Consider the following 23,060-nt stretch of genomic DNA (forward strand, 5'->3'; position numbering starts at 1 on the left):
ACACTAAACCAAAGCTTGGGCAAACTGCTGTGCCCTGTTGAGCTAAAAGGACTGCCAGGCAGTTGTTATATGTTTCCTGGAAGCCAATACACCTCTGCCTTCAGCTAGGCTACGGTTTGGCTTAGGGTTAGGTCAGAGACTGGACTATTAACATTTAGGAAAAATGATTGGAAGAAAGTGATGGAGGTATTCACACAGTACAAAAGGCCCAGGGCTTTTTTTCCAATTTCTGGGCTGGTCAGTAATAATAATAATAAGAAAGGTAGATAAACTAGGATTAAGGATAGGACAGAGTATTTCATGTTATTGGCTTGTTTTCCACCTTTAGGTTGGAAGAGAATTATATTGTATGTGAAGGGGTTTGTTTGCCGAGGTGCATCCTCTATGCACATTACCTGGACTTCTGCAGGAAGGAGAAACTTGAACCTGCCTGTGCTGCCACATTTGGGAAGGTAAATAAGGCATTTGATTCACCTGTTTTCATTTCATTGCTTTTTTGAAATAAACAAAACCAGTTCCCTCATTTTCTTCAAGAGGCGTTTGATTTGAGCCTCTGATTTCTCCCATGATAACAGGACTGAGCAAAGCCCTCTGTGCTTTCAGTGAAACGTTATTTTAAATCTTACTCCTGGTAGGATATGCTCAATGTCCTTCTTTGTTTTGCAACATGGGACTGAGAAGGGGCAGTAGTAGAAGCTGGGGGTTTGCAGGAGGATATAATCAGTCCTTCACCTGAAGAGGTGCAGGGTAGAGGAAAAGGATTGCTGGAGTCAGCAAAGTTGAAAGGCATGTAACTTTTGTAATAATTACTGTGAGAACAGGGCACAGTTAATGAAAGAGATTGAAAAGGATAGAGTTGCAGGTGGCAGATCTTTCCTCTTCCCTCCTACCCCCAATTGACAAAAATCCACCCACACTTTAATGTTGAACTTATTTAATCAAAGTGAGAGGTGGGCTTTCCAAATTAAATCCAAACTACTAGGAACTAGTGAAACTAAATACCAAGAAAGCTTCAGAGTTCAAAAAAACACCCATGATATCTCCCAATTGCTTTGTGGAGCTGAAACACATTAGTTTAATGAAATGGGGGAGGGGGTCCATGTCTCCCAATGATATTAAATGACTTCAGTACCAACAAGAGTGAATTAACCTTAATTCCTACCCCCAACTACATTACTTCCTTTTCCGAATTTTGGCAACAGTGGGATTATCTCTTTCTATTAGATGCGGGGCTTTCCGGCTCCAGGGTATTTGCTCTGTTGTTGGCTGCTGAGCTGTGGTGTCTGTGACTTTTGGCAGCTTGGCTCACCCTTAGTTGTGCGGTTGCAGAAGTCAGTTCGAAGGAGGGCCTTTTCAAAACAAGATTAGCTATGCTGCTGAACTGAAAAACAACAACCCAGTATCGGCACATCTCAAGTTCAGAGTTCCTTATCTCAAACCACATTGAATAAATTGGTTCTCCAAGCTAAAAAAAAAAAAACCCTTGTTTTAAAGCCCACCTGGCTTTTTGGTAACTGTCCAGCTACTCTTATTGCCCAGTTGTCTTGTTGATGCTTCCAGGGCAATTCATGTGGGATGCTAAAAGTGACACTGGGCTTTTCTTGTGCCACTTGTCCAAAATTGTTTGATTCTTGTTCTTGTGGCACAGAATGTGGAAGAACATCTGCCTTGTGTGCAGAGTGTCCCAGGTTCAATCCCCAGAAACTTCAGGTAGGGATGGAAGATTCATCTGCCTGGAACTCTGGAAATCTCTTCCTGCTGTTGTAGATGGACTATTGGCTTGACTTGGCTTAAAACAGCTTCCTGTGTTCCTAGATGTAAATCTTAAGCTATGGAGGTTTTACATTCAGGTTTCATAATGTGGGAAATGAGAGCAGCAGGGGAGATGAACACAATGCCACAGCCTTTTCCCTCCCATTATAGATATTTAATTTCTGATCTTTCACTCTAGACTATTCGTCAGAAATTTCCTCTTCTCACCACAAGGCGGCTGGGCACCAGAGGCCACTCAAAGTAAGAGATATTCCACCTCTAGTGCTTCAGAGCTGTGATTTCTCAATCTATAAATGTGTGTGTTAAGCCATAAAATCATTCATCAGACAACGGGGAATTCTCATATGAGATGAATTAATAAATAGTCTCTAAAACAGGTCTGAAGGAAACAAAATGAGGTCTGAAGAAAACAAAAAACCCAACCAGGATATCAACATGGAAAATTCTGGGGTGCAACAGATTAGCAAATCAAAATGTCTTTAGGATGATTCACAAGCATTGGCAGACCCTGTCCCACTAAAAAAGGCCACGAGTACTTAAAAACCTTCAGATTAAATGACAAAAGTCTGGGTAAAAAGGAAAGTTTTTGCTTAGTGCCTAAAACTAGACAAAAATGGTGTCAGATGATCTTCCCATAGAATCATAGAACTGTAGAGTTGGAAGTGACCCTGAGGATCATCTAGTCCAACCCCCTGCAATGCAGGAATATGCAGCTGGTCCATACAGGGATCGAACCTGCAACCTTGGTGTTATCAGCACCGTGGTCTAACCAACTGAGCTGTCCAGGCTCATTCCCTAGGGAGAGCATTCCACAAATGGAGAGCCGCCACAGAAAAGACCCATTCTCATATCACCACTCTCTGGACCTCTCATGGAGGCGGCACCAGAATAAGGGCCTCCAATGATAGTTGCAAGTTTGGGTTGGTTCATATAGGGAGAATCAGTCCTTGAGGTATTGCAGCCCTGAGCCTACAGGCAGAGGAAGAGGGGGGCAGGGGGAGCGCACCGTCCCCAGCACCACCACCCCACACTGGGCACCACGCCCCCACAGACGGGGCTCCATGCCCCCAGGATGTGCGCCACGCCCCCAGGATGCGCACCATGCTCCCACAGGCGGCGCACCACGCCCCCGGGACACATGCCAGCCACGTCCCCGCCTGTTCTCTGCTACTGTCTGAGCCATTTAAAGCTCTATAGCTCAAAGCCAGCAGTTTGAATTAGGCCCAGAAACTAATTGGCAGCCAGATCCATGTACTCTGGGTCTGATATTTTAAAAATACCTTTGTGTGAGCCCAGGTGAGGTTCATTTCCTACTGATTTCCTATAACTGAGCCTTATTTACTTTGATGTTTAATGAAAAGGCTGAAAATTGTATTTATTTCTCCCAACATTTATATGCCTCTTGACTGTAATAAAACCACAAAGTGGTTTACAAAAGACAGAATGAATAGGCTGGGTGAACAAGAGGGGGAGGGAGTGAAAGATGGAAGAGGTTAGAGTAAGCGTAGCGAAATGGCAAAAGTGATGGAAAGCCCAGGAGGAAGAGGCCCTTCCACACAACTGTTGTCCATGAAATCCCGCAGGCAGTTAACTTAGTAGGAACCATTAAACAAATGGCCCAGCGCAGAGAAAGCCGGTTGGACATAAGCCCTATTGAAATCAACGTGACAGATAAATTAGTTGTGCTTAAATTAAGCCACACAAGTAACTTCCTCTGGACCAAGGCCAAGGTCTGCTGTGCAGCTGCGGTTCCTGTTGAGGGATGACCTGTTTAGGTGTCATGGAGGGCAGATGCTGTGAGCTGTTTGAGCTCGAGTTACAGTTTAATTTCTTTGTAGACTTTGATCAATGCTAAATCTTAGCTTCCCTGCACCATTTCTGAAAGGCATTATCTTATTTATTAAAAGTGATTTAGGGGGTTAATAAAACTGATATGGCAGCTGGCCTTGCGATAATGAGTTATTGCAAGTGCCTGAGCAGCTTAATCCTATCATTGCCCTTATCAGCCATCATTTGTGTCAGCATATGCTCAGGCCAGGGCTACTTGCCGCACAGGAGCATATGTCCATGCACATGAAAATGGGAGAGTGAAGAAACAGAGGGAGAGAGATTGTTGTGGTTCTTACAGTAATTTTTGATGAAAAATACATATATGAAGATTGTCATCACAGCTTTTATTTATTTTCAGTACAATAAAAACAATTAGACACTAAATAAACCTATCAATCTCTCTTATCCATCCTATAAATCAGTTTCCCTCTTCTTGATCCTCCCTCTTCTATCATACTATATTTTATATAAAAAAATTACTTTTTATGTTACAGATAGTAAACTATTCAATAGCTAAAGTTCACTATGGCGAGTGAGCTTGCTTCTGCACACCTCAGACTGCTGGAAATAAGCAGTTTCTAAAAATCCAAATAAGTTGGGTTCCTGGCTTAAATGTCAATACCTAATGACAAAATGGATGCTATCATATATACTGTCTTGTTTTTCTCTTATTTGCTTATGAGTCTTAAGGAAAGGCATGCACCCTGTTTTCAGGGACACTGGTGAAACTTCTTATTGTGATAACACTTTGGGGTCTTTCATCACCTTGACTAGTCATGGTCCTAAGTTCAAATCTTAGCTTTTAATAATGTTCTGTCTTGGGGGACAGGATTACTGAATGAAGGTTACCTAATGAACATAAAAAAATAAAACTTGAAAGTCTGAGTTCTGCTTTGTCCTCAACTTTTTGTGCCCCTTTTAACAGCATATCTATCTATCATCTATCTATCTATCTATCTATCTATCTATCTATCTATCTATCTATCATCTATCTATATCTATCTATCATCTATCTATCTATCTATCTATCTATCTATCTATCTATCTATCTATCTATCTATCTATCATCTAGCATCTAGCATCTAGCATCTAGCATCTATCATCATCTATCATCATCTATCATCTATCTATCTATATCTATCTATCTATCATCTATCTATCTATCTATCTATCTATCTATCTATCATCTATCTATCTGTCTGTCTATCTATCTATATATCATCTATCTATATCTATTTATATATCATCTCTATATCTGTTTGTTGGCTTCTTCCCTGCTACAGATATCACTATTATGGAATTGGCATTAAAGAAAGCAGTGCATACTATCACTCAGTGTATTCTGGAAAAGGTTTGACAAGGTATGGTAAAATAACATTTGAAGTATAACTGATATAGTGTTGAATGATGTTCAAAAATCACCTTGGACTAGTTCACACATGTACACTTGATTTTTCACCACTTGATTATTATATTACATGATCAGGTGTTTGCTTGAACATGCAAATGCTCAAAGTGTGGACAGGGGAGGGGTGTGCATTCAGACCCTATTTGTGTTATATGTTATAAGTAACATATAACTAATGGCTACCCTCTCCGGCCATACCAGTGTGATGTATCACACCCTTTGAGAACAACTGGTTTATGGGCTCATTGCCTTGTGGGCAGTCTGTGTGTGGGAGGAACATCCTGACAGTGGGTGGGGTTGAAGCCAACAGGGATAATTGCATAACTCTACAACACACCCCTTATTGGGGACACTTTGGGGAACATGCTCTTAAATGCCTGGGAAAGCAGAATTGTGTTGTCTAGCACCTAAATGAGAGAAATGAGGTCTCTAGTAGGTGCTCTTGGGGAGGGCATTCCAAAGGCAAGGAGTCACCACAGAAAAGGCACAGTCATCAAAAAAGTGGCAACCTTTTAGCTATTCTGGGACTGAGTTAGGCTGCTTGCAGACAGGAATTTCTTGTGGAACCACTGCTACTCATGCACAAAAGCTTTTTGCAACATTCACATCAAAATGCCAGGCCATAATTTTTGTTGCATTTAATCCACATTTCCTCTGACTGCAGAAAACCTCTTAAGGAAAAACAGACCTCTATATGTCTGCAGTCACCAGTGGTATGAAAGCAAGCTAGTGCATTGGTTTGAGTGGGCAAGTTGTCACATAATGTTTCAGTCTCCATCACCACCAGAATTTCAGTATAGCTGAATATATATCTGCATTATTATTATTATTATTATTATTATTATTATTATTATTATTAACCAAGTGGAAATAGATGTTGCTTCACTCTCCTCAAAAAAGCACCACCCTCCCTTTTGTGAAACATGATAACTAGTGGGTGGTAGTATTTTTCTCAACATTTCCTAAATTTTACATCCTAATGCAAATGTGAAATATCTTTGTTTTCAAAGGTTTTCTGGAAGCAAGTTGAAGAATGAGGTGAGTAATATTTCATATGCTTTTGTAATGTGGTGGGAACATCAGATACACAGAGCCCCGCTGATCCCATAGTGGAAGTTCCACAGTCTTTTGATGTCTGCTTCAAAACCTCATGTAGTTGTGGCCTGTTGTTTATACTTGGTAAGAAGACTAGAAAATGCAGGCTCTTGATCCAGAGGGGGGAGTGAACTCAAATTAGAGATTTAAGAACAGAACAGCTACAGGAAACTTTTGACTCCACTCAGATACAACCAAGTTCAAGGTGACCTAACAACTAAACTGTACAATAGCATAATCCATATATGTGGGGCATTAACGAAGCTCTTCTCAGTGCCAGCTTCCCCAAGTTTGGGGAGGACCAAAATTTTAGATTGTTTAGCAGTATGTCCCCTAGGTAACATAAAGTATGAATATTTTACAGAACTACAGTCAATAATGTTCATTAGATTATGCTAATTGATTATAGGCAGAACTTTCCCAAGCCTCCCACGTCTACAACCTTTTTTGCTTCACTGCAGCACACAGATTTGCAAATGGTTGGCTCCCCTCACTCACCACAAAGGCAGCAGTATCAGCAAACTCCTTTATCTAAAGCATTTATTGTGCCATTCAAGACTCTGTGATTAATTGAGCCACAAATAATTGCTGTCATAGACTCTGACGTTAAGCGGGCTTACAACGAGTTCCTTCGAAGGGAAAGACACCCATGGCAAATGTGCGGCTGAGACCCAAGTCTCCAGATTCATTATTGAATTCATCATGCCAATGTTTTCTCTGCATTCGACACAAACCCACACACTACACCTCCTCCCTCAGCTCCCCTTGCCCCTCATTTTTGAATGTTTGATGGGTACTTGCATCATGATGTTTCCCAAATTACTCTTTTTTAAAAAAACACACAAAAAACAGTCTCCAAATGCTGATAGGTAATTGTTCAACTGCAACCATGTTGACTCATGACAGTCTTTTAAACCACCTAATGTTTGTGTCAATACAGAATGTGAACACATCACTTCTTTCATTTAGCTCTTTATCTGTGTTTGTGTAGCCTGATTCTTAGGTGAGGTGCAGCCTGACTATCTATATTTCTATCCATGCTCACTTTATTTTACTTTAAATTGTTGAAAATCTAAAACAATGGTTCCCCAATCTTTACCTCTATGGACCATTTGAAAATTGCTGAGGGTCTTGGTAGACCACTTCCTGATTTTTCCACCTCTCATAGAAATCGTAATGTGCCAGATGCTTTAATAGTATTTTTAGAGCTTTGTTTATTTCTTTTATATTGCATTTTATGGCATTACAATTTGAATTCCATGGAACACAATAAAACACAATATAAGAAGTAAATGAAGCAATAATAAACCATTAAAAATAAAATAAAAATATTTAATGTGATGGATGTGCCATCACATTATATTTAACAAATATTTCACAAATATTTAATGTGATGGATGTGCCATTTGTGGTCTTAAACCACAAATCCACAGACAAGCCATGGACCACCTGAATGAAGCTTGTGGACCACTGATGGTTCTCAGACTACAGTTTGGGAATTTCTGATTTAAAATATCCATTGACTATTATCCTTGAATCATGAGACTGGCCATGGATAGACTGCTTAGTTAGATGGCCTGATTTGTGTCACCCAGCATGCTAATTCTGAGAGTGCCGATATATAACAAAGTCAAAAGCTGGGGTCACTGGAATAAATATAAAGGGGTGCAATGTTCAAGCCAGACTAATGTTGCACTTCTTCAATGTTTTGCCGTTATTCACATTCTGTGCTCCTGGTTCCATGTTGTAAACTGTAGGATCGAAAATATGGGATCCAAATAAATTTAGCTTTCAGTAGTTACCAACACATAGTTACCCACACTCCATACAAATGTTGTATCCCAGCATCTGCTAAGGGCCCAGAAATCAAAGGGAGCCTTCCTCTATGGCTCTCAATCCTCCCACCTCTGATCCCACCCAAATCCCTCTTACAAATTAAAAAGTCTGCAAAAGCTACAAAATGGATAATTTACACATAATATACAGATTCTGATCATTTATCCCGAGAATATGAGTTTCCTTGCTGTGGAAAGTACTTTTTTCAGTTTCAAAATATTTTATTTTTTTAAAAAAACAACACAGAAAGAAAGAAAAACAAATTAAAATATAATGCAAACATTTTAAAGGGAGGTATGCAAAAGAAGGCAACAAGGAGAAAACACAGTTTTTGGAATCATTTCAGGAAGAAGCATCCAGGTTTTTTTTTAGAAAATCTGTTCCCCTTTTCCCTCTCCTTCTGTTCTTTTAATGCTTAGGGTTAGTGTAGAAACATAGGCAGGTGGGGAACTTGGAGCTATCTGGTTGATCCAGAAAATGCCTGGGCAGATTTATTATTGTAATTCAATCTCTCTCTCTCTCTCTCTCTCTCTCTCTCTCTCTCTCTCTCTCTGTGTGTGTGTGTGTGTGTGTGTGTGTGTTTTCCGGTGTTCTAAAGCACCACCATATATATATTTCTGATTTAGTCTTCATATGCATAGATTTATTATTAATTTAATTGATTTATTCACAACTTAATATAAGCAATCTGGAAGTGGTTTGCAAAGTAGAAACTTGAGGGGAAACCCAAATCTGAAGTACAAATAAATAAAAGAGAGAGAAACATACTTTAAATAAAAATAATGGAATCTAAATATAAAAACAAAATACTGCTCAAAACAAAAGCAAAAAGTTTCATAATGCCCAACTTTTATCCTGCTAAAATTGCGGCTGGTTGTTGGCGTGAAGATGTAATATTGTTTTCCATCTTATAGGGTGGATTCACTCGTAAATATTCACTGAGCTCCAAAACTGGGACTCTTCTTCCAGAATTCCCCAGCGCCCAACACCTTGTATTGGATGGGTGCATCTCCAAAGACAAGGTAAAAATGTAAAGTGATAATATATTGAACTAAATCAGGTCCTTTTAATCTGCCTCTTCCCTTGAAGGCTTCACAGTAGTAGTGACATGAAACAAGTAGAAATATCTATAATCAAACAAACTTGACTGATTTATAGTGGGAGCAAACCTCTATTATCTCCTTTTAACTGGCTCTCCGGTGGAAAGTGGTTAAATTATTTACATATTAACTTGCCTAATATTTTACAAACAGGTGGTATTTGCCTTAAGAAGGGCAAAACAAAGAAATAGTTAGGAGTACTATCCATTCGAAATACCAATGGATTAATTTAGCACTGATAAGATAGGAGCAAACAATTGGGGCAAATTATTAAGTGGATTTTTCCTCCTGCCTAGTTTTGTCAATGAACAGAAGATAGCACACTTGTACTTACTGATTATTTTTAAATTATGTACATGTGGAGTTTACATGACAGAAAAGAGCACTGGGCATTTCAGCTAGCAGATCGGGTTCATTTCTTTGTAGACCTTTGTGAACAATCACATAAAATGTAGACCTTTATGAACAATCTCACTGAAAATGTTTCACAATTTTGGCTTATTGTCCATTTGATCATTGGGATCTCCCAGACTTTCCCAATCTCCATTAAAAGTCTCAGATATGCTTTGGATCCCACAGGAGTCCATGAAAATGTAGACACTGGTTTCTATTGAGACGGTTTAGCTTGGAAAGGTGCTCTACCTAAAGCATACAACATGTCCTTGTTGTAGAAGATACAGTCTGCATATGCCAGGCAAATTAGTGTTTAAAATAATTTTATAGCTTTGACAAAATCTTTATGATTCTATTTGATTGGGTGGTTCAGATCAACCTTTACAGCAAGATGATGTATAACATTCAATTACCAAAATGCCCACTTTGGAGATCAAAGTCAGAAATCAGCATTTTAACAGAAGAACCCAACTTGGAATGTTTAGTTTCAAATGCTAGTCACTTTGATTAGACAGTTTATCTTGGCATGTTAAACACTATTGCTCTATACTTTTAACTCTATTTTGTATTACATCAAGAAGCAGAATGACAAAGCATGGCAAAGCTTTAGCTCCAGCCTGAGTGTTGCAGTAGAGAGTGCTGGATTGAAATAATGGCTTAGCCATGACAAATCACTCTTTAGCCTTCTTAAGTCATTTATCTCCATGCAAAAGATTTGTTTTTGAAGCCCATGAGAGATGCTACCACTCAATGCTAGCAATAGATGGACCAATGGTCTGATAAAGTAGAAGGCAATGTCCTATGTGCTTATGATAGTTGGATAGGTTTGCTGTGAGGGCAACTGAGGCTTCCAAGGCACTTTGAAAATCTTTCATAAATGGTAAATCAAATAAATTAACAACTCAGTGATTGCCTCACCCCATATATATGTTAAATGCAATGCTGAATTCCATACATTATTATTTTGTATTAGATCAGCTTTCACAGTTAGTGCAGAAATGGACTGTGATACTTACTAAATTCCCATAGAAGAGGTGAAAGTTTGTGTGAAGGGTCATAGCTCGGTGGTAGAAAACATGCTCTAGATGCAGAAGATTCCAGGTTCAGTCCCGGCATCTCCAGGGAAGAATGGGAAGCATTCCTACCTGAAACCCAGGAGAATTTCTGGCACTCGGTGTCAACAATACTGAGATTGAAGGACCAATGGCCTGATAGTATAAAGTGGCTTCTTATGTCTCTGAATTTCATTTGATTCTAATTTTTATTTTTTTTAATTCCTGAAATAGGTAGATACCCTTATCATGATGTACAAAACCCACTGTCAGTGTGTCCTCGACAATGCCATTAATGGAAACTTTGAAGAGGTAAGGCTCACTTGAGTACACACCTAGCACTTACCTGTACAAGGTCATGGCCACCATGTCATTCATATCTGTGCTCTGCTTGCTCTTCCATAGATCCAACATTTCCTATTACATTTTTGGCAAGGAATGCCTGACCACCTCCTCCCCCTGCTTGAAAACCCTGTGATCATTGACATCTTCTGTGTTTGCGACTCAATACTATACAAGGTGTGTTCCATGTTAACTAAAGTGGAGAATGGAAATCTTGTCCCAAACTAAGTCCTCACTGAAGTGAGAAGCTTCAGTATCCATACAGGGCTCATGTGACTGAATACTCCTCCATACAAAAATCATTAAAATCACCGCAGATAGAAAACAGGAGTGTCAGGGTTCCTTTCTAGTTTTTTATTAGGAGTACCACATATAGTGGAATGGTAGATGGGGAGGGAAGTGAAGTGTTAAAGTTTCTACAAATTCTTCAGTCTGTTAACTTTTAATGATTGTGAATGGTTGTTGAAATAATCTCTTATTTTAAGGAAGCAATTTTAAGGAAGCTTTAGTAAGCACCAGTTTATTCCTCCTACATCAGAATGCGTTGGTGTTTGAGAACTTTTCATTTTCCTGCCATTTTATTCAAGGTCCTTACAGATGTACTCATCCCTGCAACTATGCAAGAAATGCCAGAAAGGTGAGCAATTACTTGCATAAGATGATGTTGATTGAATAAAAAAGGTGGACATTTTGATAACTGATATGGAAGGGGGGGAGGAATTACCATTTTTAAAAAACGTTGATCTTTCGACACCTAATGACGTGAATTATTGTAGTTGAACAGGGAAGAGCTTGATGGATAGTAGTGTTTCACTTGCTAATTTCAGTTGCATTTATTTCTTCTCATCCAGCAAGGACAATCAAATTCTCTATGTACAAAAGGGCAGTATGTGAGTGGTTCCTTATGCTGAATCTCCGCCATCAGCAGACAGAGCTGTACACAAGTTCCCCCTTGCTAGTTTTGGACTGTACACATACCACAAAACAAAGAGTTAGTTCGCACTTTCAGCTTTGCCAATGCTGATTGCTAGCTAAGGAAAAAATCATTCAGCCTTCCCTTCCTAAACAGCTGTCTCAGTGTTCATTATCTATACCGTGATATGCAGTATTAATATAGTTTTTTTAATGGTGTCTGTTGGATATATTTATTTAGGCTGAATTGTTTTGTATGGTTTCATTCCCTGTTGTTTAATGCAGTGTCAAGTATGGTTGAAGGCTTAATATATTTTGATTGGATAGGATTGCAGTGGCAAATGTTGATTTAGCTACAGCCAGAACCCATTGCTACTTTGCCATGTCAGGCAATAGCAGTTGGGCTGCTGGGACACTAGATTTGGCCCATCTTGTTATGCTGGTGCAGAATAACACCATGTGACACTTGCAGTTGCTTCCCACAGTGTTGCTAGTCTTGTGCATTTATTTGCAAATGCAATGGGTCTTGAGTTTTGGCCACGTGGCTTTTGAGACTTCAAGCAACTAGTTTGGCTTGTGTTGGTTTATCAAGTATGCAGCTTAGATTGTCCAACATTTTTGTTCAGTCATTCCTGATTATGACAAAAATCAATACAGAAGTTGATTCCATTCTACTATTTTCCTTTTCATTAGTTTGTTGGCTGATATAAGAAATTTTGCTAAAAACTGGGAACACTGGATTGTTTCATCACTAGAAAATCTACCAGAAGACCTTGCAACAAAGAAATTACCCATAGCACGAAGATTTGTATCTTCGCTGAAGCGTCAAACCTCCTTTCTGCACTTAGCTCAGGTAAATCTAGAATAAAGGTCATAGCATTGCATGCATGATGAAGAGAGTGACCTGAAAGTTTTGACAAGAGACATTGTTTTTTGCCACTGGTGCTCTAGTTATCTCAGCAATTGCTTCATTGCCCTCAGCCCATGGGGCCACCTGGGCTCCATCTAGGCTCCATCTGAGAGGGCACTTTGGAGCCAGACAGTCAATGCCCCTGGTTAACTCCACATTCCAGTGGGCTACCAGGGAATCAGCAAAGGCCATCCATATGGGATAATATATCCCCTACCACTTTTCAAACCATTTAGATCCATTGAGTAGTGGTGATAGACCATTCCGAGAAGTGAAGTTACAGGGAACCAGGCAGAGAACCTTCTCAGTAATGGTGCCCACCCTGTGAAATGCCATCCCATCAGATATCAAAAAGATAAATAATTATACAACCTTCCATAGAAATCTGAAAGCATCCCTGTATTCGGACGTTTTTAATGTGTAGTGTTCTGTTTAATGTGTTATGAAGCATGCAGACATCAGAGGTTGGCCACCCTGCAACCCATTATATATTTGTGCTTGGATTCTTCACAAAGCTTGAGGTGGCTATCTGTAGGTTAAGAGAGAACTGCTCCTCTCCATGCATTTGGTGAATGTGCAATAATGGCAAAGAGAGGAAGGAACACTTCTAGGCAGAAAGGGTAACAAACCATTGTGGCGAAGGTGCTCTTCGCTCAGGGGAGCCCTCTTTGCTCATTCCCCTCTGAATTGGTCCTGGCCAACTGACCATGTTCACTAACACATTGCTATTTACCAACCCACCTACCTCTCTCAGGGCTGTAGATTCACAAGCAAGAGCTGGTAAGAACAGTTGCTGCCACTGATTGAGTGCTTTCAGGCAGCCCAGACCTGCTCTGTGTTTTCTGATGGTGCAGCTTAACCCCCAGCTAATTTCATTGCATCTGAAACTGAGCAGACACCAGTTATAAGAACTGTGCTTGCTATTTCAGTGTTCATTCCATTATTTTTTTCTATGTCAGAAAACATTAAGGGGGCCAAAAATAATAATACTGATTCTGTATGGTCTTCTGAACATAAACATAAAGAGAAACAGTAGTGCCATCTCCCCACCCATCCCCATTAGCATTTTCAGCATAGTTTTTTTCCCCTGTTGCCTATTCACAGATTGCTCGACCAGCTCTTTTTGATCAACATATAGTGAACGCCATGGTTGCTGATATTGAGAAAGTAGATCTGCACAGCATTGGATCTCAGGCATTGCTCACAGTCTCAGGAAGCATGGTTTCTGAGGGAGAGGGCTACGTTGAATGTAAGTTGCTGGTCAAGGGAGGAATCATTGCTGTTCTCCACACCCAGGGAATTTCTTTTAAAATATGTTACATTAAAAATCACATTTAAACCTTTTCTGTCCTGTAACAATCGTTTCACCACTTAAGAGATTTTTGAAATCTTAAGTGGTATAGAAATGTTTTAAAGAAAGAAAGAAATACTAATAATGATGTTAATAATGTCCGAGAGAAGTCAGAAGAAAAATCAAATGATTTCCAGGCAATATAGGTTTAATTTTGCTTTATCCAACAGCTTAAGCCTAAGGTGATTTGTGTCTCATGTGTGAAAATAGGCCTTAACCTGTAGATGTTTACTACAGATGCCTGAAGCTGCATGGAAGCAAGAGCTTCTCAGTTCACTTAAATGTTGGGAGAAGCTCTTTCTCATTCCATGCACATGGTGGCCACTGATATTGAAGAACCTGGTTTGGGAATGTGATAGAGGCAGCTGATTGTATACAACTGAAAATAATATTTGGAAAAAATCAGCTTCATTCTATTCCTGAACCACCACTTTTGATATTTCAGACTTTTGCTGAAATCATTACAGGATCATTGGCATCCTGATTTTATCCTTGGTGATTGCTTGTTATGACGACCTGGCTAGTTTTTCCTTTTGTCTGGCTACACTCTGTGATCTTTGTGTGGTCGTTAAAAGTATTTCACTAAGGAATAATAAGTTTCATAGTTTATGAACTGGTTTTTGTTTCCTTTTTTAAAGTAAAGTTTTTTCTCTTTTTAAGACACGTTTACATTTTCAGTGCCATTTCTTTTCCTCTTCTTTTTTTACTCCATTCTTCTGTTCTGCTTGCATAGCTTTATCATTGCTGTGAGACAGGAAAAGACTGGTTAATCCACAGGAGAAAAATTCCACAGGGTGCTCAAAATCAAGAGGAGTGGCCTAACCATTTTTGGCCTGAAGGTCACATTGACATGTTACAAACCCTCTGGAGACCACATGCCAAAGTGGCAAGGCATTAAAGTCTACTTAGTCAGGGTAGCTGGTATAAGACTGGGTACAACTAAACCATCAAGAGTTTATGGTATTTTATTCCTGTGTTTCTCAAAATTGCTATAAGGGTGTATTCCAAGCAACAGCTAAAACTACTGGGTTGCATCCAGCTAAGACATACTCAAAATAGGCCCATTGAATTCAATAGACTTTATTTTGATGAACTCAAGATGCTGTCTTCTCACTTCACCTCTGCAGCTCTAATTCTTCCTTTTCCTTTCCTTTACATGCTCCAAAACTATCAATGATGGGTGAGTGGCTTTCTCTCCTGTTCAGAGTAGAATGCAACTATATGTTTTCCTTTTTACATGGTAGATGACTCTATTACAGTGTTCCAAGAACTGAAGGACCTTTTAAAGAAGAATGCCACTGTGGAGTCCTTTATTGAATGGCTGGATACTGTGGTTGAGCAAAGGGTTATCAAGGTAAGCCCCAACTGAAATCAAATTGTTCCTGACAAAGTCTATTCCTCTTGTGAACAGCATTCTTCCCTCTCATGGTGGCCAACTGGCACCTTCCCTTCCTGGGGGTGGGGATACAATGGGAAACTGTGGTTTAACCAGTGCTTTTTTCTGGGGGGATGCAGGGGTACATACCCCTAAACATTTTGTGTTGCTCTGACCAACCAACCGACTGATCGACATGCCAGCTGTCTCCTCAATAGCAGCACGGACTGGAGCTCCGTCATTCTCCCCACCAGTGCCTGGGGAGGGGAGTCTGGGGCTGCTGCAGTGGAGGCAATGGCGCTTCTCCTCCTCCTCTTGCCGGGCTAGAGCCAGCCAGCGAGCACTTGCCCCTCCTCGCTCAAGCTGACCCCGCCATTGCCGGGGGCCTTCCTGTCCTCTCAGTGCCGCCGCCACCTTGAGTCCCTCATTCGGGGGTTGGGGGGAGGAAGGGGAGAGGGGATGGGGAGCAGCCAAAATGAGAGTACCCCTAAACATTTTTGGGGGGGAAGCCCTGGGTTTAACAAACCAGAAAGCAATGCATTAAGACACACTGGATGAGGGCGCACAAGGTAACAGTTTGTTGGACTGGCACTATTACATCTGAACTGAATCCAATGTATTGTTAGGCTTCAACGATAGAAATAAGTCAGGCGTACGTCAGAGATATTGCAGGTTTGGTTCCAGGCCAAATATTTCAATAAAGCAAGTCACCCAATTCTTTGTGTATGTTCCAGTACATATAAATTTTATGTTTACACTATACTGTAGTCTATTAAGCCAGGGCTCCCTGCCTGCAGGGGCAGGAGGGGGAAAACCCAGCTTCAGCCCTATCCACCTCCAGCCCTATGGTCAGGGGGGGGGGCAACAGCAGCAGGGGGGTGGGCTGACTGCAGTTGCACCAGCATCCTCATAAGGGTCAATGAGGTATGCCTGTACTTTGTGAGAAGACCTTAAGACCTGGAAATCCATACACTATCACTATACAATTCAAATGATCATTAATTCAAATGATCGTTCTTCTGATTCAAGAACGAATTGAAATATTGCAGAGTAGAATGGCATTTTCAGCTCTGTTTAGCTAATCTTTAGATAATCACTGTTAAACAGAGGAAGTAAGGGAGGGGTAGAATTGTCCACCATTCAGCATCTGTTGCAGAACATTGTTCTAAGGCAAACAGGTATCGTTTCCAGTGTTTTCCTCCCACGTCTGGAAAAAAAATGCTGAACAATTTACTGTATGAATCAAGATTAGCTGAGTAAGAGGTAATGATTTACAGAACACGTAATCCTTCCATTGCCCTCTACCTTCTGTTCAGTTAAAAGTGCAGGGCCTCTCTCCGTCACACCAAATGGCTTCCTTTTGTTTGCTGATTGAAAAAGGGGCAGCTCGTCATGTTACCACAAGCTGCTGCTGGATCCTGGCAAGGGAGGCAGTGTCAGAGCCTCTTTCAATGCCTGGACACAGAAAGGACTGACAGATTGATAGCACAATTTCTTGTGGGGGTATTGTGGGGTTTTGCTGGGCAGGGCTTGTTGCTGTGGGTTTTTTGTATCTTTATTTTAGATTTTTTGTGATTTATTTGGGTTGGTTTTGTATTTTTTGATGTTTTGTTTATTGTTTATGACTGCTTTTGCTATGTTGTAGTTGCATATTTTTTCATGTTGTAAGCCTTCTTGGTTTAAACTGTGGAAAGGTAGCATACAAATAAAAGTATGCACCGGTATGTATATGTGTATGCATGCATGCATGCATGCATGACAAGAGACAGAAGCAGGCCCTGATATCTGTTAAGTGTCTCTGCAGGCGCATCGGTGATGCTATAACCATTATTTAGAATGGAGTGTAAAAGTGCTTAGGCTGTTGCAGCCTTAATGATGCAGTGGGGTTTACACAGAAGCAAATCCCTCTGTGCTCAGTGGGATAAACGTGTGTAAGATCACAGCCTTGAAGGTCCTTAGTTTGGGACCTGGAATGTGCTCTCCACTTCTTAGAAAACATTGTTTTCTCCCAACATCAAGTGAATACACTCTTGACTAATGTTCACCTTGCTGCAGTAGGTTACAAAATTATGGCCTGTATGAGACACAGCCACCATGGTACCCTCCAGATGCTTTGAACGACATCTCCCATAATCCTTGACCATAGGTTCCTTACTGGTTGGGATTGATGGGAGTTGGAGTCCAACAACATCCACAGGGCAACCATGTTGTCACCCCCTGGTCTATACTAATGATAACTGGTTTTTGATAAGGCCAGTTGTCAACACACAGTCTTCAAGCAAGCTCACTATAAGCAAGATACATAGGCATTGGCCTCCAGAAATACTGTACTGCACAGCAGGATGGGTATGTTCTAGTGTCCACTATATGTGGATTTGGTTTTCATTTCTTTTCTCTCCCCCCCCCCCCATCTCCCTGCCATTTTGTTTAGGCAAGTAAGCAGAATGGTCGATCCCTAAAGAAGAGGGCACAAGACTTTCTTCTCAAATGGAGCTTTTTTGGAGCCCGAGTAATGCACACTCTCACTTTGAACAACGCATCAAGTTTTGGTATTTGATTTTATTCAAATTCTTTGTTTTCCTATTTAAGTTATGGCAAGGTGTAACCAGGGGCTCCACCAAATGAAATGAGGTGGGAAGTCCATTTAGGTGGTCTCAAAGTCACACAGCTAAGCCTATTTTCCCAGAAGCCAAACAGCAGTCCTCTCGAATCCAGACATATAGAGACTAGTAGTAATTATTCAGTGGTGAGAAGTATTTTCTACACATGGTCAGTGGTTCTTACATTACTTTTCTAGGACTGAGCCATGGCATTAAAAATAAATTCTAATGTTAGGCTCTGGTAGGCCCTGGCTCCAACCAAACTTTTGTCTTTATCTGTGTGGTTTATATAATTGGTTCTTTTAATTTTAGAGAAAAAAGTGATTTTGTTGTAGAGATGCTGAGTGATTTTCTTTTACCTCTATGTAACTAGAAGCAAGTTTTTCTTGATGTTTCTGTTGGTGTACTTATGTTATTGCTTTTTGGCAATGGGTTTGTATTTATTCCATTAAAAGGCACAGATGCCAGGATTCATGCCATGTTTAATTTCTACATGAGAGGTGATGGGACTAAGCTTTGTCTGGAACTTGTGCTCACAACCTCTCATACAGAAGTCCCTCCCTATTTACATATGTGTACATAGGATTTGTCTTAGACCAAGTCAGACTATTGGCTCATATAGCTGAGTATTGTCTACAATGACAGCCAGTGGCTTTCCAGGGGTTTAGGCAAGAGGATTTTCCAACCCTGCCTGGAGAAACCTGTCACCTTTTGTATGCAAACCATATACTGTGTTTTTTCTATGTCCAGTCAATCAATCAATCAATCAATCAATCAATTGTTTGTATGCCGCCTTTCCAAAGTTAAAATCATGCTCAAGGTGGCTTACAACATATCCAAAAATAACTACAAACATATCAAAAGTAGTCATAAATAATAAGCAAAACATCAAATGTTACACAACCCAATTGAATAATTTCCACATAAATAATAAGATACAAAATTACAGCCGTAAGCAACACCCTGCAGCCTCAGCTTTTGTAGCTGGAGTCAGTCAGAGCCCCACCCTCCCAGTCCAGGCAGGAAAAGGCCTGCAAGGCAGGGAGCAGGTCTTCCAGGACTCACAACCAAGATGGGCCTCAATCATTCCCTATATACCTAAGTGTATAGAGAAGAGGTGATTTCACCTCAGAGAGCATTTTATTCTCTACATGTTCACGGGCACTTTTTCCTTTATAATTCTTATACAAACCCTGGAGTTAGGGATGGAGAAACTCGATTCATTTACCCTTCAAAATTCAAACTTACCTGAATGTTGTGATGCAGTTCTGCAACAAACCAGCATTTACAAAAAAATGCATATATTTGGGTGCCTAAATGCATGTAATGTATGCACAAAAAGGAATATATTAGTGAAAAGAATACAAATAATACACAAAATACAAAAATAAATCATGTTAGGGAAAATTGCTTGCATGTTAGTAAAAACTGTGAATCAACGTGTTTATAAGAAGAAATTGCTGATGAATTTTTCATACTTTTAAACTGAAAATTGCTCCAAAATTGGGGAACTGAATTTAAGATTGGAGAAATGAGAAACTGAGAGAACCAATCTTGATAGATCCTTCAATCCCTACCAGGAATAAATGATTGTTTTTGTTTTTTTAATGACAGCTCTATCATCTCAAAGAGCCCCTAGCCACTGCTGGGAATTATCTTTAAAGTGTTGCTAAGTCAAGATTTCATGACAATGTGCTCATTTTCTTACTCTTATTCTACAGAAGTTTGCTAGCAAGTCTGCCAACTACTTTCTTGTTGTTTAGTATAAGGGAAACTGAAATATAGCAAACCCGGACTCTGTCTACAGAGTTCAGCTTTATCTTACTCTAATGTATGCCCTCTTCAAATATCAAGCATATCTCACTTTCATCAGTGTTGTACTTTGATGTCATTAGTGGCCAAATAACCTACAGGACAGTCAACATATTGAGCTTGGGGGGCCAGTGCAGAGCAAGATTAGAGTGAGAAGTTAAGCACTGCTTCTTGTTGGTCTTAGCAGGTCATTGAAAGTCCAACAATTATTTGTTTGTTTCATTTGCTTCTTGTAGAGTGTTGAGAGATGGTCACCAAGATAACTTTATGACATACTCTCTCTCTCTCCTCTTTTCTCCCCCTGCAAAGGTTCATTTCATTTGGTCCGCATGCTATTAGACGAATACATCTTGCTTGCCATGGAGACCCAGTTTAACAACGACAAAGAACAAGAACTCCAGAATCTGTTGGACAAGTATATGAAGAATCTGGGTAACTAGGATTGGTCGTTTATAACCCTGAGAGTTCTGAAGCTTTGAAGATGTTCAGACTTGTTTGTGATTAGGCAACGGTAGCCAAGCTGATTGGTTGTTTTGACATATTTAAACAATTATTCTTCCATACCTAATATTGGCAGGGTGATTTGTTTATTTAAATTTCTCTTGGGATGAATGAGAGATTGAGGCTGCAGTCTTAAACACACTTATTGGGGCATAAGTCTCACTGAACTCAGTGTCTACACACGTTTCTGAGCAGGCATGCATAGGACTGTTGTTATAAAGCTAAACTAAAATTAAAACAGATTGCTCCCCGCTTGTTCCTGTTAATTCACTTTCAGTCACAAAATGCCAACCCTAAAAAGGTCTTACAAAATGTCATGTTGGTGCTTGAGCTAAGGCTTTGGTGAGCCTCTGGGGGTGGGAGGAATTCCAAGTTGCAGAGGCTGATTCTGAAAACAACTTTTGGAAATGGCAGAGGGATGATGAATCAAAAAAGGTAACCTTCGAGAAAATCCTAGCTGGTCATAGAGAAGAAGGCCATCTCTTGGATATATTGAGCCTTTAAATAATACCCTGGGGAGAATAGGTACCCGTTGTAAACCCTTAAAAAGTAGTATATGATATGTAAAAGAGTACTTAAAAAATATTCAGGCACCAAGCAATATGGTTCTTTTTAAATATACCTAACCGGTTTATATTGTCCAACAACTCTGTTCCTATTACGTTTTATTACTGTGCACAATCCTCTCTGGTTCACTGCTAGCTGTATAGCTCAGTCACTAGAGCATGTGACTCATAATCTCAGGGTTGTGGGTTCAAGTCCCACATTGGGCAAAAGATTCCTGCATTGCAGAGGATTGGACTAGATGATCTTAGTGGTCCCTTCCAGCTCTACAATTCTATGATTCTCTGGTGATATGCCTGAGTCCCAAAGACACAGGGTTGCTCATGCGTCTCCCCTCAAGGGAAAACCTCACTTAACACTGCCCACTGTACACTTCAAGTGTGTGCTCTTTCACAGCAGATATTTAAGAAGCGTCCCTGAATGATCGACCCATTCTTACATCTTCATAATTCATATAAATATATAGCAGTATACACACACAGCAGTGCATACTCTTATTTCACACTTTATGAATCCCGTCTTATTTTTCCAGATGCCAGTAAAGCTGCTTTTACTGCATCCCCGAGCTCTTGCTTCCTAGCAAACCGCAGCAAGGCTGGTACGCTTTCCAGTGATGCTTCAGTGAAAAATGAATGCCTAGTGGAGCAAGCCTATTTCCCTCTGCCAAGCAATCAGCACAGTGGCATGTCCTCTGGTCTGAATCCTTTCTCCATGGGGAACCCTGAAAATATGCAGCTAACAGGTAGGAAACAAATCCCCACCACCCACCCTTTATCCTTTCCTCATATTTTCCCTGTGTAGTAGTGGGCAGTGCTATGGAAAGGAGCTGTATACCATGCAAACCATTCCTCTACTCTACTGTTTGTTTCCCCAGGTCAAACGGAGCTCTCTCAAAGCACAGGTCATCTCATGACTCCGCCCATATCTCCAGCCATGGTTGGCCGAGGAAGCGTCATCAACCAGGGACCGATGGCAGGCAGGCCTCCTAGTGTAGGTCCACCGCTGTCATCTCACTCCCACTGTGCTTCTTATCCGGAGCCCCTGTACCAGACTGTGCCACAAACCAACCAAAACTTTTATGGAGTCAGTGCTGGTTACCCAGTCATGTTCAGGACCCAGACTCACCCATCTTCTGCACCCTATCAGCACAGGGCAGAGGCCAGCCATTTTGCAGCCAGCAATGAGCAGCAGCGCTTCTCCAGAGACTACTTCAGCAGCAGCTGTGCTGTATCTCCATACAGCACAAGGTCACCCCCTAACTATGGGTCCTCTTCGACAGTACAGGAGGCACACAGCATGCAATTTCTGAACAGTGGGAGCTACAACTTCATGAACAGTCCAGCAGCTAGCTCTGGTCAAGGATCATCATATTCCTCAAATGCTTCCAATGGTACTAAAATGTTCAGATTTTTAAAATCATCGATTTCCATTGATCTGTACTTCTTCCCTAGTGCTCCAAAATTTATGTATGTTCTCTCTAATACAACTTCTGGAAGTGATAGGCATGTTGGGACACATTCTTAACCTGACCTCCCTGCTGGTGGGATTTGTGGAGTGGTGGGGCCACCATGGCATCTGCAACCCTGCTGCTCATGGAGGCAAGACAATTGGACCTAACACAATTGTGCATCAGCAGTGAGCTCAGGGTCCAGTGGATCCTGGGCCAGCTGAACCCCATCTTCTCCCTGCCCCTGGGACCCATTTTTGGGTTGTCCTCTGGGTCCTGGTGGCAATGAGTCTTCAATAGACCTTCCACTTGCCCATTTGCTGGGTGGAAGAGGGAGAGCAGTGCTGACAAGAGGCCATCTTAGCCCACAGAGCTCAGTGGAGGGACACTTCTGCTCAGTCCAAGCCAGCCTGGCATAAAGGGTGGTTTGGATTGCTTTGTTAGTCTCTAGCAGCATAAACAGCCGTGAGTCTTGTAGCATCTTCCAGGCTTGTATTGTAAAGTAAGTTTTTGAGGACAAGAATTCTCTTTCATGGTTCTCTGCTCAAAACAAAACAGAAATGAATAAAAGGTCCCTGATTTCTATGCAGCAGGAGCTCATAGGATAGATTTCTAGATAATACCACTGTCTGCTGCTGAGTAAGAACTTAAGAAGAGCCCAACTGGATCAGGGCAAAAGTCCATATATAGTTGAACATCCTGTTTCTCAAAGCAGCCAACCAAAAGCCTCCTCCAGGAAGCCAACATGCAGGACATAAA

The 23,060-nt window shown here is 40.8% G+C and overlaps 1 protein-coding gene across 2 annotated transcripts in view; it reads left to right on the top strand.

Annotated features, from left to right (window-relative positions):
- The window catches only part of RFX6 (regulatory factor X6), a 30,050-nt gene that overhangs the window by 2,685 nt on the left and 4,305 nt on the right, over nucleotides 1–23,060 (top strand). The window contains exons 3-17 of one of the 2 annotated variants that reach the window (XM_083734000.1): nucleotides 329–452; nucleotides 1,952–2,013; nucleotides 4,887–4,964; nucleotides 6,022–6,049; nucleotides 8,857–8,964; nucleotides 10,722–10,799; nucleotides 10,893–11,006; nucleotides 11,417–11,466; nucleotides 12,435–12,594; nucleotides 13,756–13,900; nucleotides 15,262–15,356; nucleotides 17,809–17,926; nucleotides 20,099–20,221; nucleotides 21,387–21,596; nucleotides 21,729–22,244. In XM_083734000.1, coding sequence (XP_083590126.1) covers nucleotides 329–452; nucleotides 1,952–2,013; nucleotides 4,887–4,964; nucleotides 6,022–6,049; nucleotides 8,857–8,964; nucleotides 10,722–10,799; nucleotides 10,893–11,006; nucleotides 11,417–11,466; nucleotides 12,435–12,594; nucleotides 13,756–13,900; nucleotides 15,262–15,356; nucleotides 17,809–17,926; nucleotides 20,099–20,221; nucleotides 21,387–21,596; nucleotides 21,729–22,244 — 2,009 coding nt within the window. Of the gene's footprint in view, nucleotides 1–328; nucleotides 453–1,951; nucleotides 2,014–4,886; nucleotides 4,965–6,021; nucleotides 6,050–8,856; nucleotides 8,965–10,721; nucleotides 10,800–10,892; nucleotides 11,007–11,416; nucleotides 11,467–12,434; nucleotides 12,595–13,755; nucleotides 13,901–15,246; nucleotides 15,357–17,808; nucleotides 17,927–20,098; nucleotides 20,222–21,386; nucleotides 21,597–21,728; nucleotides 22,245–23,060 lie in introns of both variants that reach the window. The other variant, XM_083733999.1, reaches the window with a different exon arrangement.

This window comes from Podarcis gaigeae (assembly GCF_964106915.1).
Source record: "Podarcis gaigeae genome assembly, chromosome: 3".
Lineage (NCBI taxonomy): Eukaryota > Metazoa > Chordata > Lepidosauria > Squamata > Lacertidae > Podarcis > Podarcis gaigeae.